Genomic DNA, 22,639 nt, shown 5'->3' with positions numbered 1-22,639 from the left:
ATGAAAAATAATTTCAAACAATTAACTACCTAATGTATGACCCAAGGTGCTTTTCACATGTCCAAATAAGCCTATAAATTTGCTCACATGCATGTACAAATAAACTAAATCTCTCTCTCTCTCTCAATCTCTTGCATGTAATTTTTGGCTTTCTGATTTCCCACAAAGATTATAAGTAGCTAGCTATATTATATACACATCTGATGGCTACGTTGGTAGATTATCTCAGCAACACCGATTGTACTAACATAGAAACAGTCGTTGGCGATGAAATCATCCCCACCGTTGATTATTTGATGCTCTTTTCAGAAAAGGCTAATCAACGCTCCAATGCCCTCGATCACCTATCCCATGCATGCCAACACTATGGCTTCTTTTACGTACGTGTTTTACATGCACACATAATATTCATGATTATACGAGTATATTCTTACACGTTTATGTACACAGCTAGTGAATCACGGTATCCCTGATGGTGTTTTCGAGGGAGTTTTCAAAGGAATTTCTGATTTCTTTAATCGGAACAGTACGGAGGAGGATCGGCAGAGATACGAGAGGAAGAATACGACGGACAGGATCAGAAGGGGGCTAAGATTGTCTACGGGAGAGAACAGGGAATACATCAAGTTGGTTTCACATCCCATTTACCATTGCCCGCCTAATCCACCTCATTTTAGGTGAAATATCATATCTTGAACACCTGATCTACAGCAATACACGTTAGACAGGAAATCAATAGACACATCGCATACATGCCCCTATTCTAATATGTATTAAAGCAATAATTCTTAATAAGCTAACAAGTATTGTAAAATATCATGTGATATGTAGTAATCAAGTACTCGGACGACGTCTTGCCAAAAAAAAAAAAAAAGTACTCATACGACATATATATTTTTATACATGTATATATATATGGACGGAGTCAAAGAAGCTCACTAGATGAGCTAATTTGAAAAAAAAAAATATATATATATATATATATATATATTAATTTTGAGGTGATTAATTTGTAAATTTTCAAAGTAAAAAATGGGCCAAAAGTGCGAAAAAATTGAAGGAAGCCCCCTTCAACTTATTATAGCTCCCTGCATATATATATATATATATATATATATATATATATATATATATATATATATATATATATTAGCTAGGTAGACGAAAAATAATTCCTTCACTTTTCTTATTTCTGTAAAATAAAAATTTCTCTTTTTAATTGGTCAAAATAATGCCACATATAACATAATAAAGTTTTACTAAAATTTTAATTTTTTTTTTGTTTTGCAAAATTATACACCTTAAGTCTTGAAACTTATGTAAATCTATACAATGTTCTATAGGAAATAATTAAATACACTTTAATACTTGACTAAAATCTTTAATTTCTCTGAAATGATCATATAATTTGTCTTGTAGTAAAATTAAAATAGGGATACTTTACAGAAATTTGAAAAGTTTGCACAATTAAAAGTGAGAATATTTATCTATAGAAGTTCAAAATATTAGGGTTCTTTTTTCGTGCTCTCACTAAACAATAAATAAAAAATCGACTACTAGTTTATAGTTACCCGAAAATGCGCAACAATATATTTTATGGTTGATATGTGCATGATTAAATTGCTTCAATGTTGATATCTGGTTCATTGAGCTGCTTTGGAATGTATGGAACAGCGGGGCGATGGAGGAATATCTGAGAAGGATGAGAAATGTGTCCCATGGTTTGGGCAAAGCGTTGTCCAAGACTCTGGGAATGGAAGAGGATTTCATAGAGAAGAGCATGAAGCTCGAATCGGGCTTCGACGTTTGTGCCATGAATGTTTATCCGCCCAATTCCGAGACCAAGACCGAAATGGGTTTGCCTGATCACACCGACCCGGGCTTCATTGTCTCTCTTATTCAGGAAGGCGGTGTGGGAGGCCTGCAAATTATGACGCACAGAGGAAATTGGATCAACGTCAAAATGTCCCAAAACGATGCTATGTTCATCAATTTAGGTGACCATCTTGAGGTACAGTTACGAAAATTATAGTACCCTTTGGGTTTTGTAGTAATTAACTTAGGTCTCAAGTAATCAACAATTTTATTATACAAATAATTAGTAAATTTGCCATATTTATACTTTTAAATTACTATTTAGTCAACCTTTGATAAATATTTAATAAATACCAATTTTTTTAATGACGATTACATCTATTTACACTATTATTTACAGCTATTTATAATTGATTACTAAAAAATTGATTATTTATTAAAAATTAGCTAAATAACAAATCATACATGATTATATATCTACTTATATCTACTTGACCCTTTATTATAAGAGATCTTTGGTCCAATGCAAATAACTAATAACAAGAGCGCGTCTCAAATGGTCCACTTTTACTATTAACTTGTAAAACAAAAAGGTAAAAAAGTTGTTGAGTGTTTATATTAAGTCATGATATATATATATATATATATATATATATATATATATATATATATATATATATATATATATAGGGCCGGCCCCTGACCTAAGACGGGCAAGCCTTTTGCCTTGGACTAAAAAAAATTATTTTACACTTTTTACATATTTTTAAGAAAATTAACATTTTTTTACCCTAAAAATTTACACTTTTGACCTATTTTTTACATTTTTTATTTTGAAAATTTAAATTTTTATTAGTATTATAGGGCCCCAAAATATTGAATCGCTTAGAGCCTTCGGTGAGTTTGAGCCGGTGTTAGCGTCAGGATAACGCCTTGATCTCTCCAATCCAAATGTTCAACTTAAAAAAAAAAAAAAAAAAATTGGCCCCCACTTCACAAAAGTCTTAGGTCCGCCATATATATATATATATATATATATATATATATATATATATATATATATATATATTACATTTACGATTAGCGCATCAAGTGCTGAGTTTATTTACATTCTTCACGCAAATTGAGTCTTTATAAACTATGACGGTGTTGTTTATCTAATTGCAAATGTTGAAGATATTGACGAACGGAAAGTACAAAAGTCACGTGCATAGAGTCGTGGTGGGTGATAACAAAGTGAAGAGGACATCTGTGGCTACACTTCATGGACCATCCTTGGAAGCCTTCATAGAGCCGGCGCCGGAATTCATCGACGCCGCTCATCCTCAGGCGTACCGTGGAGCCACGTACAAGCAGTCCTTGGAAATCAACGGTCACGATGAGATTGACATGCAATCTGGTCTACACTCCCTTCGCCTCGTTTGAAATCGTGCGTGCCAATATCTAAAGCTGGGTGTGTGTTTGTTTGATAGTTTTCTTCTTTCTTTTTTTTTTTTTTTTTCTTTTTGAAAATGCGTAAAGTGAGAAATAAATTGGTGGAGTTATGTAACTTAATTTGACTATTGGTTTAGTTCATTCTCGATCTTGTAATTGTGTGGTCATGTATGTAGTGTGTGTGCTATGTCGTGGTTGTCGTTCCTTAATAGTTGTTGACTTGTTACTGTTATTGTGATATTATAATTAAGCAATGGTTGGCTTTGGAAATTGGGTCAACAAAATCGCGGGGTATGTTTTCATTATATATATATTAGGACTAATTTAGTTTTAATCTTTTATTATGTATTGACTATTTATTACTTCTTTTATATCTTTTCACTAGGGATGACATTTTTACCCGAAACCCGTTAGCCCGTCCGTTACCCGATCTTAACGGGTCGGGTAATACCCGTTCAAAATGAGTTAACGGGCTAACGGGTATTACCCGTTAGTATTTTAGCGGGTACGGGTCGGGTAGCGAAAATGTTAAACCCGCCCCGTTAACCCGCTAACCCGCCCGTTAATTATTTTTATGGAAAAAAACTAGATATTTTTTTTAAGAAAACATTAGATTACATCATAATGAGTAGGTTGTTGTTTTGATTCTTATTAAAAATTATTTTTTTATTTTTTTTAAATGGGTTAACGGGTTAGCGGGTGCTCAATTTTGGCACCCGTCACCCGGCGGGTATACCCGTTACCCGCCCCGTTGGAAAAATCGGGTTAACGGGTACGGGTTAACGGGTATTTTAATAGACGGGTACGGGTACCGGTATTAGTGTACCCGCTAAAACCCGTACCCGTTGTCATTCCTACTTTTCACGAACGCTTTTGCAATATGAAATTTTAGACTACTCTTTTGGCTCTCTCCCAAATTACTATTCCCATTGCAATTTCATCATTTTTATTCCAACTATCTATATATGTATCCAAAACACTAAAAAAATGTGTTACTTTGATCGAGACTCAAAAAAATCTAAGATTCAAAACTGATAGTTTCTATCTAGAGTTTGTCAGTCTGTTCGTTGTTGGAGCATAATGTCTCCAAGGAAAATATATATCGAAAATGGCGGCAGAGAACGGTAGGCCATGAAACCCAGAGTTCCATTCCGACGGCCTATCCTAAAACAAACCAAGAGATACACCCCCTTGGGACCTGCCTAGGCTTCAAGTTATTTCCGAAGAGCCACTAATCCTACTTCGAGGAATTTTATGCATCTCACTTTTTTCTCTCTATACTAAAAACAAACTTTAGAGGGCTTATGATGCAGATTAGATACCAGATTTTATTAGAAAATCTCAATATTTTATATCCCAAATATTTGTATTCATAAGTGATTTTATTATATTTAGTAATTAGTTATATATATGTAGTCAACTCTTTTATATCGTATCACATATTTATTAGCTTATATATTTTTATATACACATATATCTTAGTACGTACCTATTAATATCCTTTCTGCATATAATTTGAAATAATAGATATAAGTTATAATGTATTCGGTATCTTATATTCTATATATATTTATATAATATAATAAGCCACAATGCAAAATTACTATTCATTTTATTCTTAACCAATAATATCACACCACCTCATCTCTCTCTCTCTCATGAGATTAATTTTGGACAGTTTTTCTCTTTCTCTCTCTCCCCGTTTCATTTTAATGAGATTAATTTTAAACAGTTTTTTTTTCTCTCTCTCTATTCCCGCTTCATTTTAATGAGATTAATTTTGGACAGTTTTTTCACTTTTATTAATACACTTGAAACAGAAATATATTTGTCGGAAAAAAAACCTGTATTTTCTTCGAGAAATCAGAACGATGAATTAGCGTCTCACTTATTCCGTTTTCTTTTTCTTGTTTTCTGTTTGGCTCTGTAGAAATGAATTAGGTTTTTTTTTTATCTACGTCGATACTTTAGAAAAATATCTGCATAAAAGAAATCTGAAAGCTGATTAAAAACCTTCTCGAAGATCAACTGACCTCAGCCAGACCAAGCCAATGTCGGATCTTTTATGGACTCCGATTCACTGTCGACCTTGGCTAGAATCTTCCTCAATTGTTTACTCTCTGATTCAGAATTTGAAAAAACACAAAATCTCCTTCATTGGCTGGATCTTGAGAAATTCAATTGTTTCCTCTCTGATTCAGAATTTGAAAAAACACAAAATCTTCTTCATTGGCTGGATCTCGAGAAATCAGAACGATGAACTCTTGCTTCCACTTTGCCTACCACTGCTTGCGGTGGTGCTTCCCTCTAGGCAGAACGCTCCACTATAGCGCGTCCGACCAGCACTGACCGCCCATCCTCCTCGCCGCTCCAATATACAATTCTGTCTGTGCACTATCTTTTCCTGTTTATTAAAAAGGCCGTGTTTTTGTACTAAATTCGATTTTGTTCTCTTTTTGTTTTAACATCCGTTCACGTTCTTTCTGTCTCTTAGATATGAAAAAGATATTGGAGCTCGATCCCACAAATGAACAAGCAAAGAAGTCAATTCGTCGCTTGGAACCACTTGCAGAAGTAAAACGGGAAAAGATGAAAGAGGAAATGATCGGTAAGCTGATGAATTGCTTTTTTTGCACTTTTTTGAGTTTTATTTTTATAGGGTTTAATCATACAAAGCTTTGACATTATTCTGGTGATTGATTGTAAATATTACTTGACAAGTATTTATAGATTTGTGTAAACAGAGGGCTACGCTGGTTTTGTGTTAACACCGGGCTGGGTTCGTCTTGTAAATGCACACATCAGATTTCTTAAATTAAGCAAGTTTAACTGTGTGTGTGTGTGTGTGTGGGTGTGTGTGAAAATTCAACAGATATAAACCATTTATTCCTCTACAGAGCGTTTATTCAAAAAACAAATCATTCCTCTATAGAGCTTTTTTCCAAAAACAAATCATTTTTAAGATAATATTAAGCTGACTCTTAAGTTTAGGATGCTTTGATTCCTCAAATTTATGCCGTGTCGTCCGCAGTAGTCTGTTCCTTAAAGAAGGGACTTAAAATAACCACCAGGCGAATTTCGGCTGCATACATTCCCTAAACGATATTTTTTTATAAAACGAACATTGTCTAAAAGATATAGGGTTACATAATTTGGTTTTGTGACATTTTGGACCCCTTTCTTCTGTGTCATTCATCAGAACTTTGGTTTGCGTAATATAGCCAAAAGCTAAATATTAAGACAATTTTTTCCCCTTCGGTAGTTTCTTAAAGCTGTCCTGGAAAAAAGTTTTATCATACGGGAAAGCTCTGTTTGTGTGTGTATGTGTATTTGCTTGATTCGCCTGTCTTAAACGCGCCAGTTCAACTGTTCGGTCCTAATTTCATGAGGACATTGTCATCATACTGAGAAACTTAGTAATTGTTGGTGGCTCTAAACTAGAATGTGCCAGCTCTAAAGATGTCTTGATGATCTGTGCAGGGAAGCTGAAGGAAATGAGAAACTCTTTGTTGGGTCGTTTTGGAATGAGTGTCGACAACTTTAAGGCTGTCAAGGATCCGAACACGGGCTCGTATTCTGTTTCGTTCCAACATTAGATTTGTAATACGTGTTACTCCGGGGGAGAAGAACTGGAATTATGATGCCAAGTAGTGAGCTTCTTGAAATAGTTTTTTTTCGTGATGCCCCACAGGTAGTTTTATTACTTGCTTGAGAGAGCTCAAATCAGTAAAATTTGTTTGTTCTCTGATTTTTACGTAGCTACTTCGAAGTTTGTTATATATTAGTTTCAGAAGTTGAAGTTTGGAACTTAATTGGTGCTGCAGTGAAAAACCGAGGTCAGAACTGTAACAGTATGTGGTTGGTCGATGCCCAGAATGTTGATATCTTTTCAGGGCTGGAATGTCTTGATGATTTTATTCAGTAAGAACTGTAACAGTTGAAATCAGTAACCTTGATAAATTAAATCACACATATATTCATTATTTACTGATTACAACTACAAACACCACGTGTGAAGCACGCGTTTCAGACTAGTATATATATATATATATATATATATATATATATATATATATATATATAATTAGCTATGTGAAGTATCTTACATATTAGGATATATACTCTTTTATTATGTTTAGTTTTGTTATTAAATTAGTATTAGTTATTAGGGTTTTCTTATAAATAGACTCTTAGGCCTCATTGTAAAATCAGTTTATGATGAATGAAAAATCGACCTTTTTGGTTAAGAGTGTTTTTTCATTTTTCCTAAAATCTTAGTCTACATCAAGTTAGATCTTGCGCATGTAAACTTACCTCTCACGATGCCATCGATGTAATACTTTGGCGCCCTTGTAGCTTAAAATTCTCTATGACTTGTAAGTTTCAAGACTGGAGACCCTCTCTTCGAAAGGTGAGGAAAGACAAATTCAAGGGATTGTCGTCTTTCGTGTTTTGGTTTATAGGTACCAAGCCTGGTTAGTCGTATGCATTCATTGAATCTTGGCTCGGATTCTATTCACTACATATCGTCCAAAAATGAGAATTAACATCCGATCTACGTTTTTCTCAAAAAGGATTTGTCAAAGACCGATATTGTATATTGTTCTTCCAAGAAATTAATAACAGATAAAGTTGAAATACTCATTCTTTTATTATTTCGAGTTAACGTATTGTAATTTCTGACAACGAAATAAGAGTCAAGTACAAACTTACATTTAGACACGTATTCTAAGTTAGTGTATGAAAAAAATTCACATTAGGAGGTTCAAAAGGAAAAATAAATCAAAGTGACATTTGTGACATAAGAGTTGAGACTCTAGAGTTTATCCTAGACATGTTAATGAACATATGTTGAATGAAGCAGAGACATGTTAATGATTGAAGAAGCTCATAGTTCTCAATGCATTAATATAAAAAAAAATTGGTATTTCATGATTGCCATAAAACTAAAGCATAGACAAAACTCTGCGACACTTTATACTGTTATATTTGTGCTTTTACTTATTGTTATTTTGCTTTTTTTAATTTCAATTATGAGTAGCTAGATTTGTAGAGGGACATGGTGTAGTTGAAGATTTGATGATGGCTGGTTCATATCCTTAGGAATAGAGTTGATTTTCATGATGGAAAGAAGAAGAAATCTATAGGAATGTGTGTGTATGTGTGTGTGTGTGTGTGTGTGTGTGTGTGTGTGTGTGTGTGTGTGTGTGTGTGTGTGTGTGTGTGTGTGTGTGTGTGTCATCTCTAATTAGAGTAGCTAACTAATTAGTGAATCTTTAGGAAAATTTTTGAAACCGAGAGGTAATAAACATGTCCCGTAACAAATCCATCTAGATCTATAGAAAGACTAAGGGATCGGTGTAGTAGTCATTTGAATCTCGGGTGCTTTGCAGTTGTTTGTTTTAATAGGACCCAAACCGATAGTTGTAAGTTCGTTAACCAACTAGGTCCCTAAAGACATGAGAGAGATTAGTAAATAATTCCGAGGGGTGAGATTAAGTTTATCAATCCAAAAGCGAGCCCAATAACCAACCACATCATTGAACCAACGAAGTCATGTCCATTGCTTTCATATTATTTGTGTACCACACTTTAGTTTACTTGCTTGAAACTTTCTTACACAAAAACTATCAAAACCCCCCATCTTTTTTCGCTTTATTTTTATAATTCAAATTTGAGAGAAATTAAGAGATTCTAAATACCAAAAGTTTAGTCCTCGTGGGATCGATCCGTGTTTTACACGTGTATTACTTGACGATACGTATGCTTGCGTATTGTGGAGAGAAATCTATCGATCACCAACCAATGAACTTCTTTTACTAGTTAAAAATAACTCCAATCTGTTTAACTTTAACTCCTAAAGACACCACTCACTAGGTACTAAATAACTAAACATTACCATAAGAAAAAAAAAGAACATAAACTAATCCAACAAAAACATCTAAAACTGGAAACTGAAAATAAAGCCTCACCCAACCAGACTCAAACCTTCGGCCAGCCTGCTGCATGTCCCACCCTATGCCCATTTCTGGTCAGTCTGTACGGTCCTGTCCGGCGAAGAAGAACAGAGAAGGCCTTCACATTAACACGTTGGCGAAGAAATTGCCTTCATCAAAGTCACGACCTTCGAGCCCAGGACAGAACCACCAAGCGTAGTACCCTCGTCCGAGTCAAGGATCCGACCTAGATCCAAAGAAAAAATCTAGATCTGAAACGGAGTCTCTGACCAGGCCCGGATCCCAGACCATACCAGCGCCAGATCTGGAACATAGTAAGCACCGTCTAAGTCGAGGCTCGATTTATAGCCAAGCTGCACCCTTGCTCGACCTTGAACAGAGCCCGAGAATGAGGCGCAACAACAGAGCTGGGAATAAAAAAGCGCTCCATGTGGCTCTTCGTCTAAAGAAATGTGACACAACAAGGACGCCAAAGAAAGCTGAAGGAAAGAAAAACTCCGGAGAAAGGATGAAACTCGCGAAGGAACGCGACCATTGCCTCACCCCCGGGTCAGTGTAAAGCCGACGTCTGAATCCCAGAAATAGGGGGAGGGACCCTAGGTGCCCTATGGTAGGCGTGCACTATACATTACTCTACTATATATTAGTCTCCAAAGAATTTCAGTATAGATTTTCATGAATAAATATAACCAACCTTGGTCATACTTATACTACGGATCTGGTCTCTTGATTGGAGGTTGGGCTAGATCAACTTTATAGAGTTGGAATCAGAGTTGATCCAAAAAAATAATTCATTTTTATGTTTATGGATAGTCAAAAGAATGTGATATTTGTTGATGTCGTTTCCGAGCCTCAACAATCACGAAGAAAACAATTTATGGGATTGTATATTTGACTCGATTTATTTATATGTGGATCTCAGAAAGGCGTTGTATGGAAAATAATATTAGTTAATTATAATTATAAACACGAAAATTAAACGGGAGGAATAAACAATTTATTAATATTCCAATCTCAATTACGGTTGTCAATGGTGCCCACAAGAAGAGTTGTAATCTTTATATTGTACATTTGATGTAATAAAGTCTCATGAAGACTCTTGCTTGTAATTGCTTATTCATTAATAAAAAGTTGAAAGGTTCATTCAATCTTCCTTGTCTGAAGCTTTATGATAAAACCTTAGTCTTCAGTCCATAAACAAACTAAACAACTTACGAAGAGACAAATGTAGATTTGCATGAACAAACTCTTCGTAGTTTGCTTAAAACAATATATTCGCAATCTAAGGGTCAAAGGACTATTGACCTCATAATGATTGTTAGAAGAATTTATGATGTCTGGTTATGAGGCATTGAGAGTTAGAGACTCTATAGTTCTTCTAGGTAGCTTCCGAAGGTACTGAATTGACCAGTGCACTTCTAGAGACAAGATAAGAACAAACCATTTAACCTCTTATGTCTCGAAGTTACTACGTATGAATTGCATCGTGCTTACCTTAATCCTGAAATGAGACATGCCATTTCACACCTTACGTATTCTCATTTGAGAAAGTCAGAGTTCGGACTCACTATGTGATTCCGAACAAGGCCTATTGGTGAAGTACTAAGTTGTGAGAATGTCATGAGTAACTTTGTGAAGTTCTCATAGATATGGAATTCATGTACAAGATTGCTGAAATGCAATGCATATCACCTCATGCTTTGTTCCTTGGAGTGTGAATAAATGAACTGGCCAGTGTCCAAATTGAGTCTCGACTCTTTTGGATGAAACAATGTGACTTGTTAGCTCCTCGTCAATACATTGTTTCTAACTTATTCACAAGCGACAAAAGAGTTGAGGAAATAACAGCTAGAAGGGTAAAATGGTAATTTTGTAAATCTCGACTAGCTGATGATATTCATGAAGGGTAAACACTGATAATATTCTGTGGATCCACTCATTACAATTAGGTTGAATTCTTGAGTAGAAAATAAATTCATTTGAACCGAGAGATTTTCAGTGTCAACTCTTTAGTGGAGTCAGTTGACATTAAGCTAAACTTGGAAAAGGTTTGTGAACTTTTGAGTCCAAGTATTTAGCTCAAGCTTTGTTCATTTGGATCCATGAGGTCACTGTCACGAATCACATCGAGTAGGAATAGTTAAACTGGAAGCTAAGTCAAAACAAGAACGAAAATAGTCAAAAGGGTATTTTTCTCTTTTGAGACATAGGATGAAATGAATGTCAATAAAATCTTTGACAGGGTCATTTGATGACTCAATAACACTCGTCCATGACTTGCTCATTGGGCCTTGTGAATTAATTTCATTTCATAAGAATCTTTTTCATGTTGTCATGAACAAATGAAGAAGCTTCTAGAAGCTGCTTCTAGAGACAATATGGGCGCCCAACATACCCAAAGAAAGAGAGAATATTTTGTGCATAAATGTATCAAGATACTTGCCAAAAGAAAAAGAGGAAACAAATTTGCATGAGGATGCTTAAGGGAATTCGGCCAAGACATGAAGGGAACAAAAGAGGAAACAAATCCAAGGGCTTCTAGAAGCCTATTTGGCCGTGTGACTATAAGGGAAGGAGAGCAATACTTGCTCATGAATATGTGATATTCAATGAAAGAGGAAACTACCTTATTGAAGGTAAAACCTCCCCTATAAATAGAGGCCTCATTCCCTTCATTTCATTCATTCCACATAAGTTAGAGATTGAGAGCCTCTCTCTCTAGACTTTGTGGCTGACTCCTCTCTCTCTCTCTCTCTAGTCAATTTCGTTTTATTGTTTTGGCACCTAGGTCCTCATTTGACCTAGTGTTTAGCTCTGCGACTTCAAGACTCGTTCTTAAGTCGTAGTGTTTAAAAGTGCCCACTCACTAATTCCTTTTCTCTCGAATGATTTAGTGATAGAATCTTTCGTGGTTGCTCAAGTTGCCGAGGAAGGAAGAGAGACGTGCTGCGAGGGGAGACGAACGTTGCAACCTTTTTCCAAAAGCTTTTCAACGTTCAAGCGTCTAAAAAGGTTAGTAAACTTCTATGCTCATATTAGTTTTTATTTACATGTGCTTGCTCTTTGTCTAGGTTAGTAAAAACTGTTTTACTTGAAAAAGAAAATTTTTAAAATTCCGCCGCTTAACGTAGCGTTAAACTTTTTCTTAAACCCTAGATCAATTCCAACAATTACATGCGTCGAGCTTGACGATTTTGATGACTGACGAGCTCAAAATAAAACTGAGAGAGAGAGAGAGAGATTCCAAAGTAACGTGCCAATTTCTCTCTAAAAAGAGAATTTATATTACATGAGATGCGAGATCCTCGTAGACACGTGTTGGCGATTTCATCTTTCATTGCCTCTTCTTATGCCACGTCGGTCCCCTGTGTGCTCAGTAGAAATTGTCAACTCTGCGAGTTTCAAGGCAAGATCGCATCTCATGTGCTGACTTCGACTTGGTCACGACCTTTGTTGTCTAAGTTTTGAGCTCGTAAATGGACTTGGGCCGGACCCTAATGACTTTTTTTAGTTCGTGCGACAATAATTAATAAAAATCAATTAATATTTATCGTTTATTCACTTGGTGAGAATGTCCTTCAGCTAGCGATGATGGTCTTTGATCGATTCTTTACAATGCTTTGATCCTCCGATAATGAAGTCGATTCTTTGTTTGTTATGGATCTACGTAGTTGAGGGCTTCTCATCATTCGGTCTTTCTCACTTTGGCGTGGGGTTACGTCGACCTTGGGGGCAAAGTTCTTTTTCTTAGGATGAGGTCCAAGTCTACGTACTTTAGCTTGTTTGTATATTTTTTTTGCTAGGATTTTCCGCATAGTCTCGCAATTGATGGTAGCGTGACCGTTGCTCTTGTGGAAATTGCAATACGCGTCGGAGTCTCGCGTCCATTTCTTTCCCTGAAATCTCTCTTCCTTGACTTCCTCCTTTACGTTGAATACGATTCCAAGAGGCATGTTCTGCTTTTTCGCCTGATGGGAGCTGTCTTGGGAGTTTCCCTTTTTAGGGTTACTTCCTCCATTTCCTGACCGGGTTCAGGTGTTTGCTCGTCCAGCTTGAGTTTTTTTGTTTGCGGTGTGCTTCTTGGCTAGCAAACTTATCTCTTCTTCAACCTTTTAGCGATGTTTGAAGCTTGGGATTGCATCCTCGATGTTTATTGGACAGTTCACTGTCATCTCCAAGTGAAATCAGGAATCATGCCAAAGTCCATTTTTCAGTGTCATCCGGGCAGAGAGTCGTTGTCAACGCTTGAGGTTTTGGCCATGACGCCTTTGAATCGGCTCATGAAATCTTTTAGAGACTTAGATTCCGATTGTTGGATGTTCCAGAGGTCTGCCATGATGGACTCGTCATCCACGAACATACAGTAGTGTTTGAGGAACGCCGTTGACAACTATGTGAAATTATCGATGGAGTTCTCTTCTAGTTTGGAGAAACACTCAAGGGCAGATCCGAAGAAGTTTTCAGCGAAAAGTTGGCGGTAAACTGCCTCTCATTCGTGTTCCCTCTACTAAGCTCGGTCCATAGCAATCCTGAAAGATGTTATGAAAGTTTTAGTGTCGGACGTGCCACCGTATCGTAGGAGCTTCTAGCGTCCCCGATGAACACTTCGGCTATTTCCTTGGTAAAAGGGGTTCGTCGAGCACGTCGCATTATGGAATTTCGAATGGACTGCCCTGAAATTGACCGCCATTGATTCTTTGAATTTTTTTTAACTTGTTTCGGAGTCACGATCCTTTGTTCGACTGAGTTTGATACCATCTGGCTCGAGTCTCCAATTGACTGGATGCAAGGTCTCGAATGGTTCCTCAAGTGGGCCACACCAAGGCTGCCCATAATGGGTCCAGAATGAGGTTCGCCCAGCGGGGCCGGAGGAAATCCCTCTGGGCTGTTGACCAGAAGCGGATGGGGGTGGAGTGGTTATGTTGTCCATGCGTGCATGCCGGAGCCGATTGGCTTCCTTATGATGGTTGAATATTTAGTTCAACATGTCCAGAATTGCCCTTATCACTGGAGGGATCTTGACTCCTGATTCGTAGCGATCTGGAGATGTAGTCATTTTTTTGTCGAGCTTAACTCGTTTCTTTTCGAGGTTGGTCTTTCTGAAAGTTTCCCACAAACGGCGGCAAGCTGTTGATGTCGTTTTCTACTCTCAACAATCACTGAGAAAACAATTTATGAGATTGAATATTTGATTTGATTTATTTATATGTGGATCTCAGAAAGGCGTTGTATAAAAATGAATATTAGTTATTTATAATAATAAACACAAAAATTAAACGGGAGAAATAAACAATTTGTTAATATTCCAATCTCAATTACAAGCGTCGAGCTCGACGATTCTGATATGACTGACGAGCTTAAAATATAAATGAGAGAGAGAGATTCCAAATTAACGTGCCAATTTCTCTTCGAAAAAAGAGAATTTATATAACGACGAGATATGAGTTCCTCGGGGACACGTGTTGGCGACTTCGTCTTCATCGCCTCTTCTTCTGGCACATCGCTGCCCTGTTTGAATGGGCTCGGTAGAAATTGTCAACTCTCTGGGTTTCAAAGCGAGATCACATCTCATGTGCTGACCTTGACTTGATCACGACCTTTTGTGGCTAAGTTATGAGCTCGTAAATGGACTTGGGCTAGGCCCTAATGACTTGTTTAGTTCGTGCGACAATAATTAATAAAAATCAATTAATAGTAGTCGTTTATTTATTATTTAAATGGTTTCAACGAAATGGGCTTTGGCAGCCCAATGTCAAAATATTTTAGGGGACCGAACTCTACTCCCACAATATCTTCAAAGAGCGTAATTTAGTGTTGAATGAAAAAACGAGCATATTATAACATAGAAGACTCGTCGTTGATCGTCATCGACAAGCTTGCATTTGAAATAGCCGATGAAAATATGAACTCAAAAAGATCCTTATTGATACTATGGTTATATTCAAAAAACTAGAGAGACGAGGACGAGATATTATGTTTAAAATCTCAAATGATGAGGTTCTTTACAACACTATTTATACTAATTAGGGCTAAGTAGATAAAAGTTCAATTTGAGAGTCCTTAAAAAAAATATCAGAAGTTATAAAATTTAAATAAATGTCTAGTGATGGGAATTTTCTTAACTAAAGAAAAATTCTACACGACGCAAGCGAACGTGTCGTCAAGTACTAGAGTGCAAAAGCACGGATATCGATCCCACAAGGACTCTAGACTATTTTCGAAGCAAACTCACTAGCTTTCTTTTTCGAGTTATGGAAATGAAAAATGGGGTTTTTTGATTGGTTTGAGAACAAGATGAAATGTAAACAAAAGTGAAAACAATACTTAAACACAAGTTAAAAGGAAGGGGTACGATTTCGTTATTTCATCGAGTCGGTCGGTCTTGGTACGATTCAAACTCGGGTTTAGAGTTGTAAAATTTAGTCTCAATCCCTCTTAAAACATTCACTAATCTCTCTCGAGTCTTTAGGAATCTAGCTACGTGTCGAACTTACAGCTCTCGGTTTGGGTCCTACTAAAACACAAAACCGCATTTAGCCCGGGATTTCAATCAACTACATCTACCCCCTAGTCTTTCTATAGCTCTAGGAAGGTTAATGATGGGACGGGTAGAGCTCACTCGTTTATTACCTCTCGGTTTCTAAACTCTTCTAAAGTTCACTAATTAGTTAGCTACTCTAATTAGCGTTAACACACAACCCATACCCATAATATTTCACTCTCAACCCAACCATGAAGCACAAAATCTAATCTAAAGGTTTGACCAACCAACTCAATTACTTAACTACATCGCACCCCTAAATCTACTTAGCTACTCATGATTAAGAATAAACAAAGTAAAATTGAAATAATTAAAAGAAGTAAAATAATAAAGAAACAAGACATTGAATGCTAATCTCAACAACCAAATAAATATATCATTAAACTCAAGTACTACTTCAATATTCCACTTAGATAAACAATAAATTTATCACAATACTCAATGCTCAAATGATAAAGGTAATCAACAAAAACTCAAATAGAATACTTGAAAGCTTAAAATATGTTCAACAAAGCATTAAATGGAGTAAATAACTAAAGAACAATAAATAAAAGAGATAGAGTTTAGAGTGAACAAATGGAGGTGATGAGGATGATGGAGGTTGTCAATTCTCCCTCTTCTTCTTCACTCCCAAGCTCAAGAGCAAAATGGGTGTCAAACCCTAGCTTTCTCTCTCTCACTTTCTCTCTCAAGGTTTCAAAACAAAAACAAAAAGTGTTCTCCTCTAAAACTTCCTCATTTCCTCTTTGAATAAGTGTATATGAGGGTTTAGGAAAGGTTTTCGGAGAAAATATGGACCCTTGGATGAGATCCAAGGGCCAAAAATGATCTAAAAGACGAGCTCCAAAAAATGCTGAAAAGGCAACTGGCGCGGCGCGCCACATAACGGCGCGCCTCGCCACTCGTGAATTTTTTAAGGCGCGCCGCGCCTATATTGCGCGTCGTCTCCTCGAGCTCTCGGTATAAATTTTGGCACCAGGGCGCGGCGCGCCTCTCGAGAAACATTGACTCCATTGACCGTCGTTGACTTTTGTTGACTTGACTTCAAATGACCATAACTTGCTCGATTTAGCTCCGATTGAGCCCGTTTTTGCACCACCACCTTCTCATACTCTCTCAAACCTGAAAATGCAATAAAAACTACAAAATAATATCAAAAACATTAAGAACAAGCTTCGATTCTTATCTAGGAGCTATATATAAGTGTGAGTAAATCTCACTTATCAAACCCCCAAACTTGAACCGTTACTTGTCCTCAAGTAACAAAACAAAAGTATATACAACACAACCACACAAAACTTAACAAAGCCACAAAGCTATACCGAAGAATAAAAGAAGTTATGCTACGCTAAACTAAAAAAAAGGAGTGTTGAAAGTGCTATGCCCTTGGTTTCGCATGAACATCTCTCCTAGACAAAATCGACTCAAGAGTAAGAACAATCACATGTAAAGCTCAATTAATACAAGTGTTCGACCAATTCTCGTGTGGCTTTACCTAGCTTGAGGCTTCCCGTGTAAAAGCTTTCATCGAGTCCAAGTCAAGTATCTTCGGAGTTCTTTCCACCTTTCCCTAGCATGCAAACTCAAAAAGGATATTCAATGATGAATTAGGAACACCATAAGTCTTTCACCAAACACTCTCCACTCGGTTTAGGAGAGTAAGCGCTAGTCCAAAGGTCTTTCAAGGCTTGTAACGTTAGGCTTGGGTCAAGGGTAGGATATGGAGTTTTTAAGTGACTAAACACGCTACCCTAGCGACTCATACTCACCAAAAGGGCAATATTCACAACTTTCTTTTACATGCCTTTCTTCGTTAACATTAAGCTTCACAAATACCCCCAAACTTAGACTTTTCAAACTCTAGTCTAGATTATGTGCTTGTTTGTCTAACAAGAAATGTTGCACCACACCAAATACAAATAAAATAAAATAAAATAAAATGTAAAAGGATAATTGAATATGTACATCTCTTTACTAGGCAAGATTGTGCCTTTTTTTTTTCTTTTTTTTTTTTTTTTTTTTAGTAACATGAAGAAATAAAGGAAAAAAATAATTTACATGGGTCTAACAAAAGCCGGCGCGGCACAAAGTTCTACAAGCAAAGAGAGCACACATTCTACAAGATATAACACACATGCTCAAAGAGTCACTCAAGAGTCGCTAGATCACGGGGTTCTTTGTGGGAATTTCAATTCATTGGCTAGGCTTCTTTGTGACTATGTAGCAAGAGTTGATTTATGTTCGGCTTTATGTGAATAGGGTTCTAAATGGAAGTAGAACGGGTTGGCTTTTGGCTCGAATGGCTATTCATATGCCTTTTTCATCCTAACGCTCCTCTCCTATTACCATTGAGCCTCGAGGAAGGATCAAACGGTTCTAGTGTTCCGAGATGCATTCTTGCTAAAGTTAGATTTTCAAAACTCCTAAATACTCTCTATGGACTCGAAACGTGCAACGTGAGATGAAGATTCATCGGGTCACTAAAAGCTAAGCAAAGTCACCATAGAGTTTTGGTTAAGCACAAGCCTTGTAGCGCAAGAAAGATACATTGCTATTACTCCTAAGTCTCAAGACTCTATGGGTCATCAACATTCATATTCCACAAGCAAAACCAAGGCATTTCACACATCCAAACACTCTAAAAAAAAAAAAAAATTATGAAATTAAGCTACTTAAGATCAAGTCACACAAGTTAAGGAAAACCTAAAAAAAGAACTAGATTAAACTAAAGAGACACATAACACAACAAACAAACTTAAATTATCCAAAACAAAATATGTTACGAAAGCGAAAATAAAGCAATAAAATTCAAATTATCCATGAAAAATGAGAAAAGAGAGCAAATAGAGTACCGACACGCCCCCGCAATTGGTGGAAACACCCCCCCAAACTTGAACTCGACATTGTCCTCGATGGCGCGCATTGGAGGGGGGGCGGAGCTAGGTGATCACATGGCGGTGTCGCCATCATTGTCCGGCGATGGTGGTGGTGCGCCGTAGTAGCTTTGGTATCCTGCGATGAGCTTCGACAACGGAGTACCACGGGCTGACGCCGCTCTCGCTCTCTTGTTTGGTGTCATTCCTGAAAATACAACTCGGCACGACATTAGATTCACAACGGACCACGGCGTCCGGGAAAGAGTCACGATATGGAAACATTCAAAATCGACCAAACACCCAAAATTTTCAAACCAAAACTCATGCACAACACCACAAACTTACATGAAGACAATTATTATCACGAACGAGACCTAAACACAAAAAAATGTCAACAAACTCTCTCTCGGGAATTTTTACGAACACCTAGAGTGCATGAAATTTTACTATGAAAACCACACTAATCTAAAATTTTGATCACCCAAATACATCTATAAACATCCTAAACACATTATTCAACCAATATCCAATCTAAAAACGTGCATTAAACTCATAAAAAAAATCGAAATCACACTCACCTCCAAAGTTGAAATTCGGGTGAAAATATACCAAATGAGTCCAAAAACAAAGATGAAATCCGAAGTAAATGCACAAATGATGATGTTGGATGCGAGATTTTGAAGAAATTTGTGTTTGGAATTAGAATTTTCGAGCAAACGAGTGTAGGGTTCGGAGAGAGAGGGAGAGAGTTTGAGATAATTTGAAAAAATGGGTGTTTTTAGCCAACTTCGGCCTTATAACACGTGTTGGCGCGCCGCGCCACTTATCTAGCGCGCCGCGCGAGTGTCCAGAAAATCGAAGGCGCGCCGCGCGAGTGTCCAGAAAATCGAAGGCGCGCCGTGCCAATGAGCGCGCCACAACGCGCCTGCTCTCGGTAAGTTTTTTTTTTCTACAGGTCTCACGTGCGCGATGCGCCAAGATGATGGCGCGGCGCGCCCTGTCATGAACAACCTTTTTTTTTTTTTTTTAACAACAAAATTTAAAGAAAATAAAGACAACGAAAGAATCGTGGGTTGCCTCCCACAAGCGCTTAATTTAACGTCTAGAGCTCGACGGGGTACCGATTGTTGTTCATTGTTCCGGGGCGAGGAGAGTGACTACCCGCTCACTCTCGAATACTCCGCTGTAATATGGCTTCACTCGTTGTCCATTCACTTTGACGGTCGATCCATTGGCAGCCTTGAGTTCCACTGAGCCGTATGGGAATACTTGAATGACTTCGAACGGGCCGGACCACCGAGATTTCAATTTCCCGGGAAAAAGTTTCAACCGAGAGTTGAAGAAAAGAACTCTTTGGCCCACTACAAACTCTTTTCGCACGAGATGCTTGTCGTGCCATGCTTTATTCTTCTCTTTGTAGATTTTAGCGTTCTCGTATGCGACGGTCCTTAGCTCGTCAAGAGCGTTGATGCGGAACACGTCGTCGCTAGCTCGCGGGTATTTCACCGAGTTGAAGACGTTGAAATGAGCTTCTTCGCCATTGACCCGCAACTTCAATTCTCTTTTTTGCACATCGATGAGCGCACCGGCGGTCGCTAAGAAAGGTCTCCCCAAAATGATCGGAATGTTTCGATCCTCCTCCATGTCGAGCACAACAAAGTCCGCCGGGAGGATGAATTTATCCACCTTAACGAGTACGTCCTCGATCACTCCCCGCGGATACTTGATCGACCGGTCCGCCATTTGAAGCGTGATGCGGGTCGGTGCGATTTCCCCGATTCCTAGCTTGACGAAGACCGAGTACGGCTCAAGTTAATGCTAGCTCCCAAGTCACAAAGCGCTCTCCCAAGATTCGAGCCTCCAATATCACAAGAGACGGTGAAACTCCCCGGATCTTTCAACTTCTTGGGTAGCCTCCGTTCGATAATCGCACTACACTCCTCGGTGAGAGCGATAGTGTCGCACTCTTCGCTTATCCGTCTCTTGTGGGTAATGATTTCCTTTAAGAACTTCGCATACTTTGGTATTTGCTCTATCGCTTCGGCAAATGGTATGTTGATTTCGAGTTTCTTGAAGATATCAAGAAACTTACCAAATTGCTTGTCGAGCTCGTTCTTCTTGAGGCGTTGAGGAAAAGGGACTTGAACGGGAACCTTGGTACTTGGTGGAGCGATCGGAAGCCTTGTCAGTGAAACTTGATCCGTCGGTGATGACTCGTCCACGTGTGCCTTTCCTCTCTTCTTCTCTTGACTCTCGGTCGAGTTGTTGATCCCATTACCGCTTCTCAATGTAATGGCGTTACATTGTGGTCAAGGATTGACGTCGGTGTTGCTTGGGAGGGAACCTTGCGGTCTCTCGCTCATGGCTTTAGCGAAGTGACCCATTTGAACTTCAAGAGTTCTTATTTGGGTCGAGTTGCTTTTGATGGCCGCTTCTTGGCGTTCGAGTGCGGCCGTGGTGTTCGTCATGAACTTGGTGTTTTCAATTGCCATTTGGGCAATTAAATCTTCAAGATTCGGTCTCTTGTCTTGAGGAGGAGGATTATTCCGGTATTGAGAGCTCCCATGGTGTTGTTGAGGCGGTGGGTGTTGATGATGTTGATGTTGTTGATGATGTTGATGTTGTTGATGATGCGGTGGAAGGTATGGTTGTTGGTGTTGAGGTGGAGCCGGTTGCATTGCCACTTGGTCTTGAGGATTTCTCCACGAGAAGTTTGGATGATTGTTCCTCGCTCCCGTGTAATAATTCCCCGAGTTTTGGTAAGTGGGACGATTGTTGTGGTTTCCCACAAACTTAGACTCCTCTATCTCGCCACATTCGTCCGTCGGGTGAGGACCCGCACACAAACCACACTTGTGGTGAGATGTCCCCACCGCCTTCACCGCTTCTTTACCGTGGACGGTCTTCGCGAGTTTGGCTACCTCAATTGTCAACGATTTGAGGAGCTCCATCTCCGGAGTTATCGGCTCTCTCGCGGCAATTCTCCTCTCGACCGGGCATTGATCGTTCACTTGGGCCATCTTCTCGAGTAGTGCAAATGCATCGGTGGTGGTGTTGTCGAGAAGTGAGCCTCCCGATGCGGTATTGACTCGGTCTTGAGTCGAGGCCATAAGCCCGCTATAGAAGATTTGTAATTGCACCCACTCCGCTATACCGTGGCCCGGACACTTCCGAATCATGTCCTTGAAGCGAGCCCACGCTTCGTAAAGGGACTCTCCGTCGAATTGTCCAAAGTTATGAATTTCGTTTCTCCTCCGGGTCATCTTCTCAAAAGTGAAGAATCGTGAGATGAACTTTGAGCACAAGTCATCCCATGTGGTGATCGAACCCGGAGCAAGCGAGGATAACCACCCATGTGCGCGGTCTCGGATGGAGAACGGGAAAATTCGGAGACACACGGCTTCCTTGGACAAATGAGGGAGGTTGAACGTGTTGCAAATCCGCAAGAAATTGTTGATGTGGTCTTGCGGATCTTCGGAGGGGGAACCGGCGAATTGATTGTTTTGCACCATGTGAATGATCGAGGTTTTAATCTCGAAATTCGGGTTCCCTTCCATCTCCGGAATTCGTATCGCCGATTGATGCTCGTCAAAAGTGGGTTGACCATAGTCGAGTATGGTCCTTCGTTCTTCCGCTTGTTCTCCGTTTCGACGAGCACGATGTTGTGCTTCATTGCCTCCTTCCATGGCGGCTCGCCTTGCCTCCGCTCGGTTCCGTCGGCAAGTCCGTTCGATCTCGTGATTGATAGGAATGAGCGGAGGGTTACGTCGTCGCATGCACCTTTAAAACATAAGAGGCACACAATAAGCACAATAATAACAAGCAAACTCAAAAATTAAACTAGATAATTCAATCGAAAATAGAACCGTAGTCCCCGGCAACGGCGCCAAAAACTTGATGGGAATTTTCTTAACTAAAGAAAAATTCTACACGACGCAAGCGAACGTGTCGTCAAGTAATAGAGTGCAAAAGCACGGATATCGATCCCACAAGGACTCTAGACTATTTCCGAAGCA

General features: G+C 38.6%; 2 protein-coding genes across 2 annotated transcripts; one reads left to right on the top strand and one right to left on the bottom strand.

The window, feature by feature from the left end:
- Nucleotides 1-203: 203 nt before the first annotated feature.
- On the top strand, nt 204-3,240 carry LOC149400642 (2-oxoglutarate-dependent dioxygenase 19-like). The gene is made up of 4 exons (XM_089610468.1): nt 204-380; nt 451-677; nt 1,675-2,011; nt 2,992-3,240. The coding sequence occupies exons 1-4, from the start codon at nt 204-206 to the stop codon at nt 3,238-3,240; spliced, it is 990 nt and encodes a 329-aa protein (XP_089466594.1).
- Nucleotides 3,241-20,404: 17,164 nt separating this feature from the next.
- Nucleotides 20,405-22,309, bottom strand: LOC149400641 (uncharacterized). The gene is made up of 2 exons (XM_089610467.1): nt 20,973-22,309; nt 20,405-20,903 (listed from the first exon to the last, which is right to left on the bottom strand). Exons 1-2 carry the CDS (start codon nt 22,307-22,309, stop codon nt 20,405-20,407), a joined length of 1,836 nt encoding a protein of 611 aa, XP_089466593.1.
- Nucleotides 22,310-22,639: the final 330 nt, after the last annotated feature.

This window comes from Urtica dioica, chromosome 4 (genome assembly GCF_054948205.1).
Source record: "Urtica dioica subsp. dioica isolate 48M chromosome 4, U.dioica_male_clone48M_v1_H2, whole genome shotgun sequence".
NCBI classification, from domain to species: domain Eukaryota; kingdom Viridiplantae; phylum Streptophyta; class Magnoliopsida; order Rosales; family Urticaceae; genus Urtica; species Urtica dioica.
Note: the sequence above shows the minus strand (reverse complement) of the source record. Positions and strands in the feature narration are given on the sequence as shown.